General features: G+C 29.2%; 1 protein-coding gene across 1 annotated transcript; it reads right to left on the bottom strand.

Annotated features, from left to right (window-relative positions):
- Nucleotides 1–14,503: 14,503 nt before the first annotated feature.
- LOC130666013 (putative uncharacterized protein DDB_G0293878) lies at nt 14,504–16,702 on the bottom strand. Its single transcript, XM_057466652.1, has 2 exons — nt 16,283–16,702; nt 14,504–16,196 (listed from the first exon to the last, which is right to left on the bottom strand). The coding sequence occupies exon 2, from the start codon at nt 15,977–15,979 to the stop codon at nt 14,552–14,554; it is 1,428 nt and encodes a 475-aa protein (XP_057322635.1). The 5' UTR covers nt 15,980–16,196; nt 16,283–16,702; the 3' UTR covers nt 14,504–14,551.
- Between the last annotated feature and the right edge of the window lie 4,983 nt (nt 16,703–21,685).

The raw sequence follows: 21,685 nt of genomic DNA, 5'->3' as shown, positions 1-21,685 counted from the left end.
AAAAAATGAAAACAAAATAAATAATCGAGAGTGATTCTGTCAAAAAAAAAAAATTATTATTCATTTATTTAATTAATTTCAGGGGCCCGTTTATCTTCAGTATGAACACGGAAAAAAAATAGTGGAAAAATTCAAATGCCAGCAAAGTCCCACTTCTTTGAAACTGTAAAAATTATACCCCGTACGCAAAAAGTATATATCCGGGCAAATCTGAATGTATGTCGGATATATGAGACATATATTCCATTTTGCCCGGATGCATACTTTTTTCGTACAGGTTATTTCTGAGACGTAGTAATTATTACAGTTTCATATAAGACTTTTTTCAGTCCTTAATACTGTTTCATTCCACGAACACCCACCAATAAATGCCCAAAATGTGAATCAACACTTACATCCGAACATCTTCTAGTAGAATGTCCAGGTACCACAGATAAGACCATCAAGCTACTAACGGAAATAGCAAAATGTTTAAATGACAAAAACAATTTGATTACAGTTCTAAACCTGCTAAGAAACTTAAAATTGCGTTATAAGATCTAATTCTCACCTTATGTAAACTGTACCATATGTATGCTACTGAAGTCGCTTATGACCTTTGCTGTTTATGCGACTTTGAAATAAAAAAAAAAAAAAAAACTGATTCATTCATGAAATAGTTTCATTAATTTAAAAATACATTAGAAACTGTAAAATTTGGTATCTATAATTGTATAAAAAGTATAGTAACAATTACAATATTATAATTAAATTTATTCAACTCATGCGCGCTATTCACGTTTTATCATGCCTAAAATGCGAACCCTAAATGGCCGTTTACCGACTGGTGAAAAATTATTTGTCAAAACGCAATAAAGATGTCTACTATCCCGGCCATTGTGACGTAATGAAAATAAACGTAACTATCTTTCAAGCTCTTACTGAATATGGGGTAATTACAATTCCCTGTTGTTACCCATTGAGTAGCCAAGGTTGTGATGCCGAATGTTTTTTTTTCACCATGTCACTAAACAGCTATTGAGACTTCGCTTTTTAGGCGATTAATAAAACGTGAATAGCGCATATGAGTTGAATAAAACTATGGACGCAACATGTAGGGTAAGTCATAATTCGTCACCCGCGATGTGTTTAGCATCGCGCTGACACATTATGAATCACTTACCCTACTAGTTACGCCAATAAATATTACTAACAGATATAAAAAAATACATTCTGTATTATAATTATTACTAAACGTTTAGTAAAATTTACTAGTTAGTAATAATTACATAATAAGATATTAAAAATTACTATGCGTATTGTATTTTTTGCTAAGACGATTATATTTTTTACTATTTGTATAGTAAATTGTACTATAAGTAATATTAATAAATACTAATTTAAGAAGGTAACTTTTCTAATACAATATAGGATTTGTTACTATACAAAATATTAAAAATTACTATACGCAATGTATTTTTAGCTAACACGATTATATTTTTTTACTATCTGTATAGTAAATTCTACTATGTATAGATAAAATTAAAATTTGGTGGGGATAGCATATACAAATATGTATTACAAGTTCTGAAACTTTTGTTCAAAGGGCACACTGGGCCGTCAGACATTGGAAAGGACTCGCGCGCGGGAAATCAGGGTTCGAATCTCGGTTGAATCAAGTGATTTTTTAAAAAACAAAAATCCACACCAACACCAATATAGATGACAGAAATAATAATATTCAATAATAATAAAAAGTTGAAAAACTATTAAAAATTTAATTTTATTTTTTTCCATTCTAATATAGTAAAATTTACTAAATGGGATAGTGAAATTTACTAAACTGGGATAGTAAAATTTACTAAACGACTTATAAAATATGCTAATCTGTTTATGAATTTTTCATATAAATCATAAGCGTTTCAAAATTACTATCCAAATTTAGTAATTATTCTCATATTTTTTAGTAAAATTTACTATATTTTTTTCTCTGTGTAATACTTGAAGTTTTTTATATGAATGGACTGTTTTTGCACACGAAAAAAAATAAACTTTAAAAATTAGTGTTTGAAATTATAACCCGGAACCCGGGTGTCAATTTTCATTGTAATTATTCACGTTTAAATCATAAACGAAAAAATTACTATTTAGAATAATCATTTTTACTGTTCGCTTTATCATTATATTACTTGTCGTTCTCAATTTCTACAGTTCATTTTTTTTCGTGCACTAAAAACTGAAATTTTCCCACTGCTCTTTTTTTCGTTAAAAAATTTATATGTTTCATTTTTTTATATTTGTGTAAGAATTTATTTTTTTAATAAGTTATTTATAATTTTTTAAAAGAATATGATTTTCACAAACGATCCTTCAACCATTGAAATATTATTTTTATTTTTTCATGTTCTGAAAATATATATCCCTATTCTTATCTCTGCTATATATAACAATGAAATTATGTCTGTTTATTTGTTTGTTTTCAAGCTTTAACTGCTGTACAGATCTCTATCAATTTTCGCATAAATATTATAGTTTAGATCGTTTATCAACGTACAGACCATTTTTTTTTATCAGTAAACTCTCACATAAATCCGAGTAATTTGTAAAAAACGAAAGTTTTTTTTCTTCAAGGTTATATACTTAATATATAACCTCATAGTTTCCTATTGCTCTCTTTCTCCTTCGTCTTCACTTTTGCTTACTGGCTTCTACTACTATAATACGCCCGACTTCCAACAAAGTCAAATAATTCATAATTTATTCCTCAATATTTTTAAACCTAAGTCAAACATTTACAAATCTCCTCAGTATTTCTTTATTTAGGGGAAGATGGCGCAAAAAAGACACCTGACATTTTTTACTGAAAATTGCAAGTTAGCTGCACTGTCCGAGCTGATTTTACCCCATCTTTTCATACAAACGGTAAATTTACATTTTTTGTCAAAAAATCTTAATTAATGGTGTCTTATTTTTCCCCACGTTTTCCTATATATGATTTTACAGATATTTTGTAAAAGCTATTTTTTTTTTCACATAACCAAGTATACGAGCTCGCACTACCCAAGCAACACATGCATGAGCAAAATCCCTGTACACAGAAAAAACAGATATCTTGAGTCAAGAAAATATTTTTGAAGACAAACGTTTTCGGGAACCAAGTCAAGATTTTCTTGAGCTAAGAGAATTCGTCTTGGTTGGAGAAGATTTCTACTTTATCTGAGAAAATTTAGGTCTCCAAAAAAATTTTCTTGAATCCAGAATATTTACCTTCAGTCGAGAATTTTTTTTTTTTTGTGTAGTCACTAGTGTCTTTTTCTACGTATGAGTCTTGCGCAAGATCATGTAGCAAGAAATCGTCATCAAGACTTGTGCATGACTTGCTGAAGGCATTGTACACAAAAATATTGAAGATATCTTAGAGACAGTGCAGTTTAAAAGTTTCTGACGCATTTCTTGCAGCAGTAACTTACGGCAGATACTTACGAATGGTTTGCTCAAGATCTGCTCACGACTCAACGTCAATTTTTAGCCTTAAGCAGATCTTGAGCAAGCCATGCGCAACTATTTTCAACTGTAGTCTTCCTCCAGAATTGAGTTATATTCTGGCATGAATTTCTTGTGGAAGGCTTGCACTAGACTGCTATTGAAATCTAGCCACAAGTATCTGCAGCAAGACACAGGTAGGAAAAGACACTAACTTCTATCGAACTTGAGATCAGGCTTTCTCAAACCTTGAACAAGATTGTTATATGGGTATATTACAAATTTGCCTGTATATGAAACAAGATTTCACATCTAAAGTTAAATACAATTTTCAATACAATTTGATACTCTTTTTATATTGATTGATATTTTTAAAGCTATATGGTATACATTTTAAATAATTTAATGAAAATTTACATTATGGACGATTTTATAACTGATTATATTTTTACTGATTAGTCAGTGTAAAAGTATACTAAAGAACTCATCGCAAATGCATAACAATAAACACATTTTTCTTTTATTATGAAATTCAATATATGAAAAAATGTTATTATAATTTTGTGTTGCAACTTATTGTTTTCCTTCAAAGATATCATTGTTTTATTTTAAATATTTTTTTGTTTTGTAACTGCAAATACAGATGATTTATTTATATTTTAAATTTAAATTCAAAGACATAAACAAACTCATTTATATTTTTCTGTGAGACATGTCATATATTAATGCGGGCAAAGCTACGAATAAGCTATAGTTAATAAATATTTTTTTTAAAACAATAAATCATTATGGGCAATTCAATATGATAAGAAATAATTAATTTGCATTTTAATAACCAGTAAATAAAAAATTTCTAAAGGGATATTTTTAACATACTTGTGAAAAATTATTGCCCACAAAAAAAAGTTAAAGAGATAAAAAAACATGAAAAAATAAAGGGCGTTATCAAGTTCCATCGATAATTAAGCAAACACTCAAAGCGTCATTTTTAACCAACAGCACAACAAAAACAACAACACTAATACAACGAAAAATAAAATAAAAGCTAAATAGAGAGTACGTTAAGAGCTTGGGCATAGTGAGATAAGGCACATGCTGGCATGCTCTCTTGCCAGTATATACTGGGCTATTCGCGGTCGTATATTCAAAAGTAGGTCGAATAGATCGTATCTTCGTCATCGCGAAAGGGGATACGACCCGTTGAAGTACTGCAAACGAGACAAGAACCAGAGTAATAACTAATAAACTATCTTAGATATTTGATCCCAATGGAACATTTCATAATAAAAGAACTTACGTTATCTCACGTCTATTGCTATTAAGGATAAATTGAATTCTAAAATGACCCACTGTTATTATTATTGCTATTGTTATTATTATTGTTAGTATTATTATTATTGTGTATATATATAGAGAGAGAGGAAAAAATCACACCTTTTTTTTTATTACTTCATATATTGATGACCTCATGATTATTTTTATTACTCGAAAGGTCAAAAAAAAACTATCAAATTTTTATTGCTCTTTTATATATTTTAATTTTTATAAACCAGTAAAATGACTTTTTACTTAAAATAAGTGAGACTGGGGTAAAATGAGACACCAATTTAGAGACAAAAAAAATTATTTTTTAAAACGGTAAAATCATAGGGAGGTGGACAATAATACAAAATTAGAATTTAATAATCTGTCATTGTGTCCATTCTTTATATATATTCACAAAGTTCGCAGGAAAGTGGACAATAAGATGTAAATTAAAATACTAATTGTTAATTAACTGCGACGTTTCGGTCATATATTTGACCTTCACCAGGCATCTCAACACGCAGTACATAATAAAAGTGTGCAATGAGTATTATTCTAAGTCACATGTTTCATTTGTTACTTTTATATTTCAAAATAATTATTTTACCAAATGTATTAATTTGTAATATAATTTAAATATTAATAAGATCAAATGTGTATTATATGTGATGTTTATTATGTACTGCGTGTTGAGATGCCTGATGAAGGTCAAATATATGACCGAAACGTCGCAATTAATTACCAATTAGTATTTTGATTTACAGCCTATTGTCCACTTTCCTGCGAACTTTGTAAATATGAGAATTTAATTTTGACCATATAATGGACGTTTCGTCCCTTTGTTTGTTTATTTATATAATTTTTATAAATCTTTTATAATGACTTATTTTAGTTGCTGAAGAAGTCCCAATAAAGGGACGAAACGTTCAATATTTGGTCAAAATTAAATTCTAATTTTGTATTATATTGTCCACCTCCCTATGATTTTACCATTTTATTAAGTTGATCTGGACGCGATTTTAAATTAATAAAATTATTTTTTGTTTAAAAATAATTTGTTACGATTTGTAAAAAAAAATAAGGCAATATGATCAGCCGGGACAGTGAGACCAGTTTGAAATTTTTAGTAAAAAAATAAGTTTTTTTAAATGTAATTGAAGGAAAAAAGATCACAAATTTCCTATGACTTCTAGGATCAACATCTGTGTCTTATTTGTATAAAAAAAACTTGGCTTTGAGACAAAAAAAAAATTTGTCTTGTCCTTTTAAAAGACATCTTTATGACATCTTAAAGTTTTCTGTGCTACTTGGGATGATGCCGATTTTTTAAGAGCTTCTGAAACCATTTTTCTATTCGAGATTGAAAAAAAAAAATCAGCAGATTTTTTAGTGATACTCATGTATGTGATTTAAATGATAAGATAAAATATAAAAATGGATGTTGAGTGATAAATAAAATAATGAGGCGGATAATGTTGATCATGAATCGTTTGTTGATTGAATTACTCTAGTGACACACTGTCAACATCAAACGTATTCTTAGCACGTGCGTTAAGGGTGGTAAATGGTTCGAGAAAGGCTCGACAAGGCAAGGTAAAGAGGGGAACAGGTATCAGGCCCACTGGGAACCATTAGCCAAAGTGATGTCATCACGACAGGATCATATTCCCGTTGACGTTGATAAGATTGCCCTCTAAACTTTAATACACTTCCCTTGATTGAAAAATAAAATAAAAAAAGAACGTCATAATCATAATGATAATAATAATAATATCCGTCATATTATATACTTGACAACTTACGATAATTTTCCCCTATTACGCAACATTATTTTTCTTCCTCATTTACTCGATGAACAATTTTTCACGCCCAATAATTATTCGATTAAATAACTACGTTATTAATCAAATTATTTTATCGAGAATAAATTTTTTCAATAAAAAAATATATTGTGACACTTATGATTAAAGTGGGAGCCCGAGGCAAAATAAGTCTACATTTTAGAGAGAGAAAAAAAAATTCCTCTGAAAAACTTTTATTTTAAGTTACAGAAGAATGGGGCAAGTTGGCCACTCCAGGCAAAGCCACTCCAAAAATTTTAACAAAAAAAAAAAAAACACCGGGCACTTATGAACTTAATGGAGTCTCATTTTTCCCAGAGTTTCTCAATAAAAAATCTTCGTCACTCCCTTAAATAATAAGTTATTTATTATCTTGAATTTTCAGTGGCATGTCAATAAATTTAATGATAATGACAAAGAGTGATGTCATTGAATAGAAGATACAGAAATAAATGAATATCCAGTGATAGGTAATGGTTTAATACTTGAATAAAATAAAAAAAAAATCATACAAATAAATGACAACAACTGGGCCCTGGTGTAGAGTAAGCTTTCAGTAGTATTGATTACAGACTCCTATCCAGGTAGAGAAGCAGTAGCAAGCAACCAGGGTCAAATCTACCCTCCTACTACTCTACGGTATACTCTTCCACCCTATTTCCATCTATTTCGCGCACCCTCTCTAGCTCTCGGTAATTCTGTACCCATAGATATTCACCTTTGCTACTCATTCTCTATAGCATTCATGTTGAACCTGAACTCTCTGCAATCCTAGTTTATCCGGTTTACCTCCTATCCAGAGAAAGATATTCTCTATATTTCTATCTCAGTCTTTCTAAACGAACATAGAGTACACCCACACACACACACACACATGTGTATGTTATTCTCATTTCTCGTTACCGCCCCGTTTGCTCCGTATCACCTGTGAAGATCTCCGATGTACCACGACAGTCACGCACCGGATCTTCCGTCAGGCTGACGACAATCTACAGTGTACAGGTTTATGTACGAGTTAACGAAAATGACTAGATACTGCTTAAGTTATAAACGTGTCTGAGAATACGTTGGTATTATCTACTTGCTACTTAGATAAATTATTTTTTAGTATTAACTTTTATTATTATTATTTTTTAATTATTAAAAATTTTATTAAATTATTTAGTTTTAATCTATGTAGGGGAGGGTGGGGCAGAGCGGCCCCCCTAAGCCAATTATTATTTTTTATGGCTTTCAACCATAAGATCACTTTACTTTTGTCCTATTTCGAACAAATTTATGGACATTTTGCCAAAATTCTGAAAATTTTTTTTTTTTTGTGGGGCAGAGCGGCCCCCCTTCAAAAAGTAATAAAAAAAATTTTTTTTTTCGTTTTTTTTTTTTTTTAAATTGTTTTCATCATTAAGAATGTATTTCTTTCTCTTGACAACTATTTTTGGTTTTATATTACTCGAAAAAAATTTTTTAAAGCGTAAAAAATCGTTCACTCTCGATTACCTTAATTACTAATTGTTATTTAATAAAAAAAAAAATCAATTCTATAATTTTACTTTATTTCAAAAATTTATCAATTAAAAAAAACAATTTAATTTTTATAAATTTTTAGAGACCAAATTTGCCTCTTACATAGAGAAACGGCCGAAAAATATGAAAAAATAATTTTTTCGGAAGTTTCGGCTGGTCCATTTTGCCCCAGGTGTTATGCGTAGGGCTAGAAATGTGGAATTATAATATTTTTTTTTTAATTTGACGATAAAAATATGAAAAAATCACTTTTTCAAAATTTTGGGCTTGTCCATTTTGCCCCAAATGTCATGCGTAGGGGTAAAAATGCGCAAACATATCGGATTTATAGTAATTAGTCAAAAAAAAAAAAAATTTTTTTTTGGTCAAAATTTCAGGGGGGCCGCTCTGCCCCACCCTCCCCTATCAATAGATGGTATTAATTTAAAACAAGTTAAATTAATTTGTAAGTTAAAATTACAGAAGGTAATGATTTGAATTGAATTTATTGAAGTGGAAATAGAATTGATAATGAACGTTGGAATACTTGAAATCAATTGATTGTAATTAGTATGTACTTGACTTGGTAATTTTTACTAAAGACATTATCTAAGATTAAGTTTTACTCTAATTCTGTACTTGTTATTATTTAATTTAATTTTTTTTTATTTCCTTTATAAATTCTTTGAGTGCATTGTAGAATTATAAATTAATAATTTTTGAACTTTGGTTTATTAAACTGTCCAATTTTTATTATGCTATAAAAATTAGAAATACATCTCATTAAAAATTTTTACACCGTTAAGCGTCTAAATGAATTATAATTTTGCATTAAGAAAAATAGTCATAAAAATATCGAAATGTTCAAAATACTATTAAATGTCTAAATAAAATGAATACACAGAAAAAAAGAATTTCTTGGTACAAGAAATCTTTACTTGTCTTAAGAAATTTGTCGTATTATGAATTGAAAATAAAAAGTTTCTTGAGAGCAAGAAAAAATTTTTTGAACCAAGAAATTTTTTCTTTTCTAAGAAAAATTTTAAATTTATAATACAAAAAATTTCTTGCGCCAACAAATTCTTTTTTTTTTTAAATTTGTAATTGAGCGCAATAGACTGATCAACGTGTGCCCATTTTTTTTTCTACAAACTGTTACCAAGCATTTTTAATTAAACAAAAAACATTTTTTTTTGGTCTGAAAAATAGTGTCTCATTTTTACCCACACGGAAAAAAAATAACTGTCACTGCAACAGGACATGGTCCTGTAGCAGCTATAGGACTTTGTTCTGTTGCAGCAACAGGACTGCGGCCCGGTAGTATTCACAAGATCTAGGGCTTCACTCAAGATCGAGATTTTATTGGTCTCGTCTTGATTTGTCAAGACAAGATCAAGACGATTATAGACCGCAATTCAAGACCAAGACCAATATCATTAAAAACATCTCGCTAAGTCTCGACAAGACATAAAAATACAAAAGTATAAGTATATGAGAATTACTCGCAATAAGACTCCATGCTTTAAGAAAGATTATAATTACTGACTTTATTTTAGCTTATTGATTATTTTAAATGACAGTATTTTTTGGTATTGATAAAGCTTACTCTTAATACGACTGTACATACATATCTATACCTATATTAATATACTTGTATAAATTCCAAGTAATAACAAATTATGACTGACATTAAGAAAATTTCAGCTTATTCAAGACCAAGACGAGATCTTGAACAAGACAATACAAGACAATATTATTAATAACTTATTTTTCGAGATCGATGCAAGACTTACAATTCGAAGTCAAGATCAAGACGAGATCAAAGCTTTTGAGATCAAGACAAGACTTTCCCAATCTTGTCTTGTCTCGGCTTGAGTGAAGTCCTAACAAGATCAGTCCTGTTGCAGCCACAAACTCGTGCTACAGATACGTTCCTGTTGCAGCAACATTTCTTTTTTTCCGTGCAGGTTCCCCCAGTTAATTCTACAGAAAGTTAAAAATATATTACGTAGTTTATTAAATTTAAAAAATTAAAATTACGAAATAACACAAATCAATATTTCGTCTGACGATAATTGAATTTTCTCATAAGATTTTATAACTATCTGTATATTTTTTAGCAAAAAATAAAAATAACGTCATTAAAAAATAAAGCATTTTATAAATATAAATTGAGATTTAACGATAAGCCAATTATAAAAATTAAAATCCTCTTAGAAAAATGGCATAAACCTTCATAAATATATATATATATATATATATATATATATATATATATATCTTAGACATTTTTCACTCGACAATCGTCGTCTTTATCGCCTTCAACGTTTATTTTTTTAATTATCGTGATAATTAGCGATAAAGTATAACAACTTTCGCACAGAATAAAAATACAATTAAAAAGAAATAATAGCATAAGTAGCCAGATAGTTTAGGAAATACAAAAATCAGTGAAAAAAAAAAGAATTTTCAAGTGTACCATTATCGAGTATCTCGAGAAAATCGTGTACGTAGAAAGTTCGATGTCGTAACGTTAATCCCTCGGGTAACTTTCGAATCGGGAAAATACCACCCTCTTCATGTTTCGTATCCGACATATAACTGTATAGTTGATGCCACTAGCGTTCAGTTTGTAGGTAACGAGTAAGAGTAAAGAGAAAACGATGGCTATAAATGTTTAAGAGAGATAAAGATGGCGAATTAAAGTAAAGTAAGATAAAAAATATACCAGTATCTGTATGCACTGTAAAATCATAGTGAAAAACAGAGAGAGAGAGAGAGAGGGAGAGATATAGAGAAAGAGTAGTAACATTGAACCCTGACCTATTCGACTAAAGCTTCTCCATGAGTTCGTTTTGTCGGTGGTATACGTGAAATATTCACGCCACGCCCCAGCCGATATGCTCAACGTCCTCCTACGCTCAAACATATATCTACATATGTAAAACCCTTTACTCACGTATATATGAATAAGTGTATACACCAAACCTCCTATTCCACATTCTCCTTTTTTTTAAATTTATTTTTTTTTTAGGAAAAAATTTATTTTTAATTTTTTTTTAGCGATCAACTTATACTGGCCTTATTCAATGTATTTTCACTCACATTGTGAAGTATTAATGCCCCCGATCCTTTGACCAATAATACTTACTGAACGAAAAAAATAAAAAAAATACGTCAGATAAATATAAAAAAAGAAGAAACAGATCAACTGAATTCAGAATCAAAGAATCGTGAATAAGCTGAAAATAAATCTCTTGCTAATCTTTGAGGATCAAAGTCAATCGATATGTCAAAAGCATACTTTTTTTTATTAAGATAAATTTATTGGTATATGAAATATAAATAAAGTATTTTATTTAAAAGTAATTTTATTAAATAAAATGGTTTTGAAGGAATACGTGAATAATATATAGGATTTGAGAGTAGTGTTATACACAATGGGGAATGTGGTGATGAAACCGGAAACTGTAGATCTGTTTGTCTTTGCGGTAACATTCGATCTATCGTACTATCCTGTTGCTATTGACAGCATTTGACCGCGAAACCTTTATACCTATACGATCGCTGATGAATAGAACTACACAAAACCAAAGCTCACTTTAACGGTAATTTGAATATGTCATATTTGACGCTGAATTTCGTGTTTATGCCCAGATGTTTGTATGTTCGATGGTTTAACAGATAATAGGTTTAATATTACACAGAATATATAGTAGTTCATTAATGCGAAATCCGAGTAAACTGTATATATACATAATTATTCATTGGATAAATGATATTTCAGAAAATAATTTTATTTTCATCAATAAATACACGGAGAGAAATTTATGGTAACCGTTCCTAGTACGTTTATTAAAAATCGTCCCATACCGTTATGGTAATGATTACTTGGAGTTATGGGATATAGGCCCATACAACGGGGAAAGTTCTCATAAGTATGGGAACAATTTCCATCATTATGGTAACAGTTCCCAAATCACATGTGAAAGAATTATGCACGGAAAGAAATTTTCTTTAAAAATTACCGTTAAATTTACTGAAATCGTGGGACGAATGACACGACCTTATCATTTGTCGGTAAGTGAGATAATTTTTAACTATTTTTCAACAAATTTTACCGTAGTCTACTGTAAATTTTATTCGGTTTTCGGTAAATTTTATGAAGTCTAACCTCAAAATAAATAAATTTTTCCGTAATTTTTAATTCAAAAATGGTAATAAATAAAAGCCGCATTATGTCCCACGATTACAGTGAATTTAACGGTAATTTTTAAAGAAAATTTATTTCCGTGTGATAATGATTACCATGATATTATAGTATAGTACCTATTAGATTACCTATAGTATAGTAATAACTATAATATATATGGGTGCCGTTCCTATAATTTACATTGCTACCATGCATTATGGGAACCATTCCCATAATATATTGTAATTATTACCATAAATTTATCTCCGTGTAGTTGTGTTGATTATGAAAATAGTTATTGGAAACTTTAAAAATTTTTTATTGTTTTTAGTTTTAGATCTATATTGATCTCCAAACAGCTACTTAGATTTATTAAGATTTACGTAGATTTCCTAGTATGTGTCTGGTAATTTTTTTGTTCAGAGTTCGTAAATTTCATTTTTAATCAAACCTTAAAATTTTTTACTTTTATTTGTTATTTGTAACTCCGATCTCCAAAAATTTGAATAAGAAAAAAATTAGATCTACGTGGGTCTGCGTAAATGTGGAATTGAAATCTCCTATATCTATATTTACTAAATTTTACTAAATATAGACATACAAATACATGGAGTGATCGAGTACTAGTTCCCTGATCGGGTACTAGGTCTCTTGGCTTATCGACGTTTTGAAACAGAGATGAATTACTGATATTATACAAAATATGAGCAGATATTATAATTTGATAATTATTTCAAACACTATAAATAATTTAATTTTTCCTCTATATCATGTAATTCAATACTTTTACTATTAGATAGAATCAATAGTAACCGAAACCGAAATTTAATGTGGTAAGATAGATTACAGAGTTTCCAGGTTTCTAAAAGGTCACAAGAGGAATTGATTTTAATTCTCGTAAACTGTGATATTTGTAATTTCAAATTTAAATTAGAATTAATATAAAAAACCCATTATCCAATTACTATTTCTTGCAGTGAAACTAAATTAGCTTAGCAAAATCTAAAGGCGTGATACAAGTACGTTTTTATCTTTATCATATATTTAAGGAGGTTCCATTTATTAAACAAACATGACTGTAAAAACCCTAAAAACTTTTAAAAGGGTTGACTTTGCAAACCAGCCCTAAAACTTACCGCTATCTTCAAACTCGAAACGTTAATTAACCAAAAAAATTGACTTATTTATAAGTCGCATTTAAAAAACTAGCCGCAAAATGTTAAGTTACATGATACACGTACGGCTCTGAATAAACGGATATTGTGAAATGTACACTCTATTTATGACACCTGTTTAAAATACATACACAGAAAAAACAGATATCTTGAGTCAAGAAAATATTTTTGAAGACAAACGTTTTCGGGAACCAAGTCAAGATTTTCTTGAGCCAAAAGAATTCGTCTTGGTTGGAGAAGATTTCTACTTTATCTGAAAAAATTTAGGTCTCCAAAAAAATTTTCTTGAATCAAGAATATTTACCTTCAGTCGAGAATTTTTTTTTTGTGTGTACATTTAACTGCATTAAAAAAGTCACTAGTAGTTAAAGTCACGCAGAGAAAAAAAATCATTAGCTTCTTTTATGGCATCAAATTTTCCTTGTATTGAAGTAGAAAAAAATACTGAGTTAAGATAAAAATTTCTCCACATGCTAACCTAGGAACAGTTACTAACCCTCCTAAAAAAATCCGATGGACTCTTATAGCTGTATGTATAAAGGCCTATACTTACCTATAGCACTTCTCATAGAACTCATCCATTCTGATAAAATCTGTATAGGAATTCATGAGAATCTATTGGATTCTATGAGATTTTCTAAACAGGGATGTTACTGCATAGAGAAAATCACCATGACATCATAGGAACTATTCTATGTATTCTATTCCTACGTAACGTTGGTAAAAATTCTACATCACAAAGAAAATATTTCTACAGTAAGATACGAAAAATGGCTGTAATTTAGTTTTTACTAAAATTTTAAATCCCACCCAAAAGAATGTAAATCAACAAGAATACACACTTTATATTTTGACAAGCATTCAAATATTTTACTACGCTATGATTTTAACAAAATTGATAAAATCAAAATTTCAAAATATGTTCCCTAAAAAGGTCTGGCTGAAGCTCGAGATTTGACTATTTAAAAAAACTATCGAGGGATAAAAATTTAAAAAATAACAAAGAATTATAATAAAATGTTTTATTTATTTCAAAACATGGAGTATAAAATGGGTAATAATAAATATCAACTTTAATTAATTACTTGATAACAACTATCCATAGTGACGAAGAAAAATGGAGACTCGTCAATAATATTTAGCGGAGGTGATTCCCGTTCAATCTCAGAATTATTTGATGATTTATTCGTCGATGAATTGCCTTCGAAAGCGTTTCGCATCATTGATGTGGGGTTTTCTTTTCTCATCATAGTTGCATTAGGCATTGCATCATTATTTTGGGCTTGTTTGTCATTAGAGTTGACGAAGATACCAGAGTAATTATTAACAAGAGTTGAATTATGCTGATCAAATTTATCTTGACTTACAACAGAGTCATTAAAAGTTTCATTTAATAACGGATCAGCTAAAGGATCTTTTATCACACTTCGTAAAATTTTTTTTCGTTGTCTGAAATCGCGACTCCGTTCTATTGGAGTTTTTGGAATTTTTTTTATTTTCACGACAATATCACGAGATTTTTTCTTTTTTTTGGATTGCCCTCGATCAATATTTTTCTCACAAGCCCCACTTACATCTTGATCCGCTATACCCTGCCCTAGGGATTCATTTGCTGATTTACTTTCTGCATTGACATCAGAAATCAAAGCCTTTGTTCGATTTCCAAGCTCTTGATTCGGCGGTGGTTTGAGTAATTCTGCTCTAAGTTGGTTACTTTTTACGCTGTTATTTATGGTATGATTATCTTCGGTTTGTTCTTTACCAATATTTTTTTCATATATTTTCTCACACACATTTTGATTTGATGAACCATCAATTGGGAATTCATTCGATGATTTATTTTCCTCATTTACACCAAAACTCGAGACTTTTGATCGATCCATTGTTTCATTAGTGCTCTCATTTGATTGACATATATATACTAGATTTAAATTATTACTATTATTACAATTACTACAATTATTAGCTAATTGTTGAAAACTCTGTGCTTGATTTTTATTACTATTCCCATTATATTCCAATCCACCCATATGAGAATTTGATGGAGTACTACTTGAAGAATAATTATCTTCAATATTAACAATTTTATCTGCGTCATAATGATCTGGGGTAGTTTTCGACGCTAATAATGTCAATAATATCGACGATTTTTCTGCTACATAATGAATCGATGATCCACAGCTAGAACACTGCTTTGCTTTGTCAAGAGCCTTTCGAGCCTTCTTTCGTGCTCTATATTCTTTCATACGTTGTGCACTTGATTTTGCTGGTTTTCTAGGTTTTTTAGGTTTTGGATTGTCGTAACAAAATGTTTGTTTTTCTTGAGCTTGTTCTCTAACCGGATCTACTGTTTGTATAACTTTTTCACTACTGCATAATATAACGTTTCCTTGGGTTTGTTCCTCATCAATATCCAACTCATACTTTATTATGGCCTTACTTTGTTCAACCGAAACATCACTAGTGGATTCATTTATTAACTTCTCATTTTCGATACTCATTCTCGAACTCGTTATGATCCGGACTTGGGTGGATTTTTAACTTCGATATTGCTTTTTTTATTGATTGTTTTTTTTCTTTCAAATCGATACTTAAATATCTATTAAATTTAATATCAATAATTTATACTCAGTTCACGCCAGTGAAAAATGTCCACTTGTTCCTACGCCTTTGGTTCTTCTTGTTTCACTTCGCAGGCTGTTTCGTTACTTTTCCGTTCTACAAAAAAAAGGTTATACTATGGGTATAAACTACCTGATTACAAAAAAGTATATTAATATCTTAAATTGAAATGTAATACTTACAAAAATTATATAAATAATTATTTTCACACTTTACTTTAATAACTTAATATAACTATCGAAATTAAACGAAGAGCACTTGACACTGTGAAACAACACGGCTTCGCTCTACCAATATCCAATATCGTAACTGTGAAGGACGTGACGGTCTTTGTTCCAGTTCTCCCAATACGAGACTCATGCGCAGTTAAACTTCGTACAGTTTACGCATGAGCTGCCTTTCACTCTGAAATATTACAATATCCGTAACGCTCTTGGTCATATCCGATACGAGATACCATACGGTCTAGCTTAGGGGGAAACGGTAGAATACAAACGTGTTCTACGTTGACGCAAAATTTTTTCTTGAAAATATAAAAATTCACACTCCGAAAAAAAATAACTTTTTAAATCGCCAAAATGTATTACTGACATTTGATTAACTTTTTTTTATTGGAGTTTACTCTTTAAGAATCGATTTTCATATAAGGCTCCCGGTATAAAAAAAATATGAGAAGTAAAATCTCCTGAAGGAATGGCCTCGTTACATTTTTGTGTGCAACCGATTCTGCGCACCTTTCACTTTTCAAGCGTGAGTATTAAGACGGGCAGCGTACGAATGTATTATGTGTATATAATATACCTATATATGTATAAAATATATAGGTATATAATATATGCTCTACAGCGTCTTTAAATGATCGTAGTGTCTAAAGATACAGAAAAAAACCTGTGTTCGGAATAGCCTACCTGTGGCACGTTATTGTGCTGCACGCTTATCCCTTATTCTATCCCACCTATTTCTGTACACTTATCCACGTTGTTAAATGATATATATATATACATATTATGGTGATTCAAAAAACAAACAAATTTTTTTTTTCTTCCAAACAGGTTCAAAAGTTTCGTTTAGATAAAAAGAGACGCCTGTGAAAATTAGAGCTCTTAATATTAATATTAACATTGTCCGCATTGCACTTTTCTATTTCCCATAAGGATAACATAGAAAAAAATTTTTTTTACGTCTTCTAATTTTTTTAAGTAGCTAACGATGCGTCATAGGAATAATTGGCAGGCATATTTTTGTATGGAATTAAATGCTCTACAAAAAAAGATTCTTATCATTTTTTGAGGAATCTATTTGTTCAAAAGTTATTTGAGGTTGAAGTCGAATTCATATTAAATTTTGAGATTTTTTTACTTTTCCAGCGAAACTATCAGACCTATTACAAAATATCATTGGAGCTTTTTTGTAGACAATTTTATTCCCTCGAAGTTTTTTTCATAAAGTTTTTTCGAATTCTGCATTGTTTTCTAGTTATTTTTATTTTAATGTCATGCTCATAAAAAAAAATAGTCTTCTGATCGATTTTAAGAGCTTGACATTAAAATAAGAATAACTAGAAAACAATGCGGAATTCAAAAAAACTTTATTCGATATAACTTCTAGGGAATAAAATTGTCTACAAAAAAGGTCCCATGATATTTTGTAATAGGTCTGATAGTTTCGCCGGAAAAGTAAGAAAAACTCAAAATTTAATATGAATTCGACTTCAACCTCAAATAATTTTTGAACAAATAGATTCCGCAAAAAATGATAAGAATCTTTTTCTGTAGAGTATTCAATTCTCTACAAAAATATGCCTGCCAATTATTCCTATGACGCATCGTTAGCTACTTATAGAAATCAGAAGACATAAAAAAAATTTTTCCCATGTTATTCTTATGGGAAATAGAAAAGTGCAATGCGGACAATGTTAATATTAATATTAAGAGCTCTAATTTTCACAGGCGTCTTTTTTATCTAAACGAAACTTTTGAACCTGTTTGGAAGAAAAAAAAAAATTTGTTTGTTTTTTGAATCACCCTAATATATAGATAGAGGTTGAAGTTAAGTCAAAATGACTTCAATGAGCTGAATAACTTTCGAAGGAGTGAATTTAGCAAAAAATGTTAAGAGACCTTTTTTGTAAAGCATTAAATTTCCTTTAAGATTATATATCGACTAAATAAAATTTTGATATTTCTAGTAGTTACAAAAATCCAAAATACAAACAAAGAATTTAAAAAACAAATCAATGTTTAAGGCACGGTTACAAGGAAACGGCTCGTTTTACGTCAGTTTACTAAGAGAGATTTTTTGTAGGGAATTCAATTTCCTTTAAGAATATACATTGCTCAAATTTTTCAGATAAACGATTGACGAGTTTTGGGTAAACAATGAAATTCCTGTCAAAAAACTAATAGTCGAAACGATACACCTCATAATATCAATACGAAGGGTTCAAACTCACACAATGATTTTTTTTGGCAATCAGGAATAATATGTTCACAATATCGAAAAAAAAAAAAAAAAAAAAGTCGAATTTTTTGGCCCAGTCTAGTATTTATGCTTGGAATTAAATATTTATAATATAAGTATGTAATTCGTTTCATTGATTCATACTTGTAAGTTAATTAAAGATTTTTGTAATTAAAATAATAAATGTTCTAGACTTGTTTACAATACGTCATTTTGAATACAGCGCCTCTTTAAAAAATATGCGGGAGACTTTGAAATTCAATTTTTAAAATGAATCAAAATAAAATGGTATAATATTATGAAAAATCAATAACCCAATAATTTTTTATATTAAAAAAAAAAATCAGAATAAAAAAAAGTTGTCACTTAAAAATTTTTTTTAAAATCACTCACTTTTCCCGCCATTTTCATTCTCTTTTAAAATTAATTCAAACAACGTGATATAATTACTATAAAAAATCAATAACCCAATAATATTTTATATTAAAAAAAAATAAGAATGAAAAAAAGTTGTCACTTAAAAATTTTTTTTAAAATCACTCACTTTTCCCGCCATTTTCATTCTCTTTTAAAATTAATTCAAACAACGTGATATAATTACTATAAAAAATCAATAACCCAATAATTTTTTATATTAAAAAAAAATCAGAACAAAAAAAAGTTGTCACTTAAAAATTTTTTTTAAAATCACTCACTCTTCCCGCCATTTTCATTCTCTTTTAGAATGATGTAATCTCGTTATAAAAAATCAATAACCCAATAATTTTTTATATTGAAAAAAATATAAAAGTGAAAAAAAAAATTGTCACTTAAAACATTTTAAATTTACTCACTCTTCCCGCCATTTACATTTTCTGCTGCGAATGCTCGTACATAACCGGCACACAAACAGATTAACACTCACTAAAAAAATTAACACAACACAACTGAGTAATCACTAAACTACAAAAATCACTTGAAAAAATTATTTTCACTAAAACGAGGACATTTAGATATTTTTATTTGTATATATAAAATTCCAACAACTAACATGGCGTCAAACGACACGAGAGCTAAGCCGGCACTGATTTTTGTTTACTTCAAAACTCACATTCACTGACACACATAATTTATTATCCCGAACTATTCCTCAGTCAACGAAGAATGATTTAAAAGTGACAAAATACTTGTAATCAAGTAGCACAATAATTAAATGAATTATTTTAACAATGAGACTCGGTTAAGCGGGAGACTGACCCCGAATGTATCGAGAAGCTTCTTGCGCGCGCGCATCCTAATCTGATCTCTACTGCGCAAGTCTTTCCAAACGACTCTACTACTGCGCAAGTTTTGTACGTCCGCTTTAATTTTGCCGCCATTACGATGTTTAGACGTTTATTTAACTCGTGATTAAATAAATAAATTTAGTGTTTTTGTGTTTAAATAAATTAAAACTCGTGCATCTAAATATTCTCACCAATCAATGAACACTTTGTGATAATAATTTCATCGGTGCTAAGATATAAATAGCAAAAAAAAAACATTTAATAGAATCATTCTATCGTTTTTATTGCCAGCTACTGGTGTCGTGATACTGAAGTTAGCCATGAGTCATCTAGCTGATCATAGACAATTTTTTTTAATTTTAAATAAATGAATAAAATGTAAGTAGAGTAAAAATAAAAAATTGCGTATTTAGACAAATACAATATCCCTACGCGCATTTTTTTAAATTTCAGTATTTTAATAAATTTATTTATTTATTTTAAATTTATAAATTGTCTTACGTCTTCGGCAATCACTCTCATAAGTTAGCCGACGTCTAATAATTCTTGGATTTTTTTCAAAACAATAAATTATAAAAAAAAAAATATTGAAAAATTGCACTTCTAGTTTATTCAATTTTCTACGTGTACATATTTTTAGATTTTTTTTTTGTAATTTGTTTGTTGAAAAAAAAATCCGAAAACTTTTAATTGTCTTCTAACTTCAGAATCCTGGAAAAATAATTTTTTTTTCATAACTTTGATGCTGCCATTTTGAAAAAGTTTATTCATGTCATTATTTTTCGAAAATATAAATCGTGTTTCGTAAGTAATCGTGTTTTATAATTAATATCAGTGCTTAGTTAGTGTAAATAATTTTAGTAAGAGTATTTTACTGTAGATAATTTTTTAAATTCCGTTCCCGAGTTGAGCTTCAGAGAATTGATCAGAAAGCTGCAAAATGTAAGTTTTTATTTTTTTTTTTTTTAATGCAATTATTTATTTTTCTTATATTAAAAATTTCAAACAAAACTTTTGGCGCCAAAAGTAATTTATTTTTAAATACTAATTAATTGGCTATAACTAAATTGGGGAAGCTTCAATTTAATAAATCGTATAAGCTCTCAAAAATGATTATAAAATAAAAATAAAAAAATGCACGTGTAGACAATCCTATATTCAGTACATGCATTTTTTAAAATTTCATTATTTTAATTATTTAACTTTTTTATATGTAATTGAAAAATTTTTGTATGTCTACTACATTTACACTAATGTCCTTAAATAATATGAACAATATAATGTCTGAATAATGATCGACTATTAATAAACTTCGATCATTCAAAACTGTACTATGACCGCATTGTTATAAAAGTGCATTTTTACCAACACACACAAAATTTATAACTATTCGTAGCGTTTTATACATAATCGTGAATTGCTGATAGTGCAGAAGAAAAAAATTTGTTGAATAAGCTTTAGAATCCCCGTGGAGTATCGTCGTCTTTCAACCTATTCTTAAGTCTCGAAAATAGAGTAGAATAACTCAAATGCTCTTTACTTATCCTTCAATTGTTACGTATTTGCTATCCATAAAAACCCAAGTACCAGATGGACTACAGTAAAGAACGTTGAGTAATAAATAGACATCGCCCAAGAGAATTAAAAAAAAAAAAAAACTTTTTTGCAATACAATAAATAGAACTCCCAAGCCAATTGTAGAACAATAAATTTATGTTAAAACGCTTTTTACACTGAGAAAATTAAATAATAGGAATTACTATCTAGTTATGGTAAAGTTTTTTACCATCAATCCGATAGTAGCGAATACTATCTAGATGATTGTATAAATCATCTAGATTGTAACATTCACCATATTCA

This window comes from Microplitis mediator, chromosome 1 (genome assembly GCF_029852145.1).
Source record: "Microplitis mediator isolate UGA2020A chromosome 1, iyMicMedi2.1, whole genome shotgun sequence".
Classification (NCBI taxonomy): Eukaryota; Metazoa; Arthropoda; class Insecta; order Hymenoptera; family Braconidae; genus Microplitis; species Microplitis mediator.
This window is presented reverse-complemented; position numbering and strand designations above follow the sequence as displayed.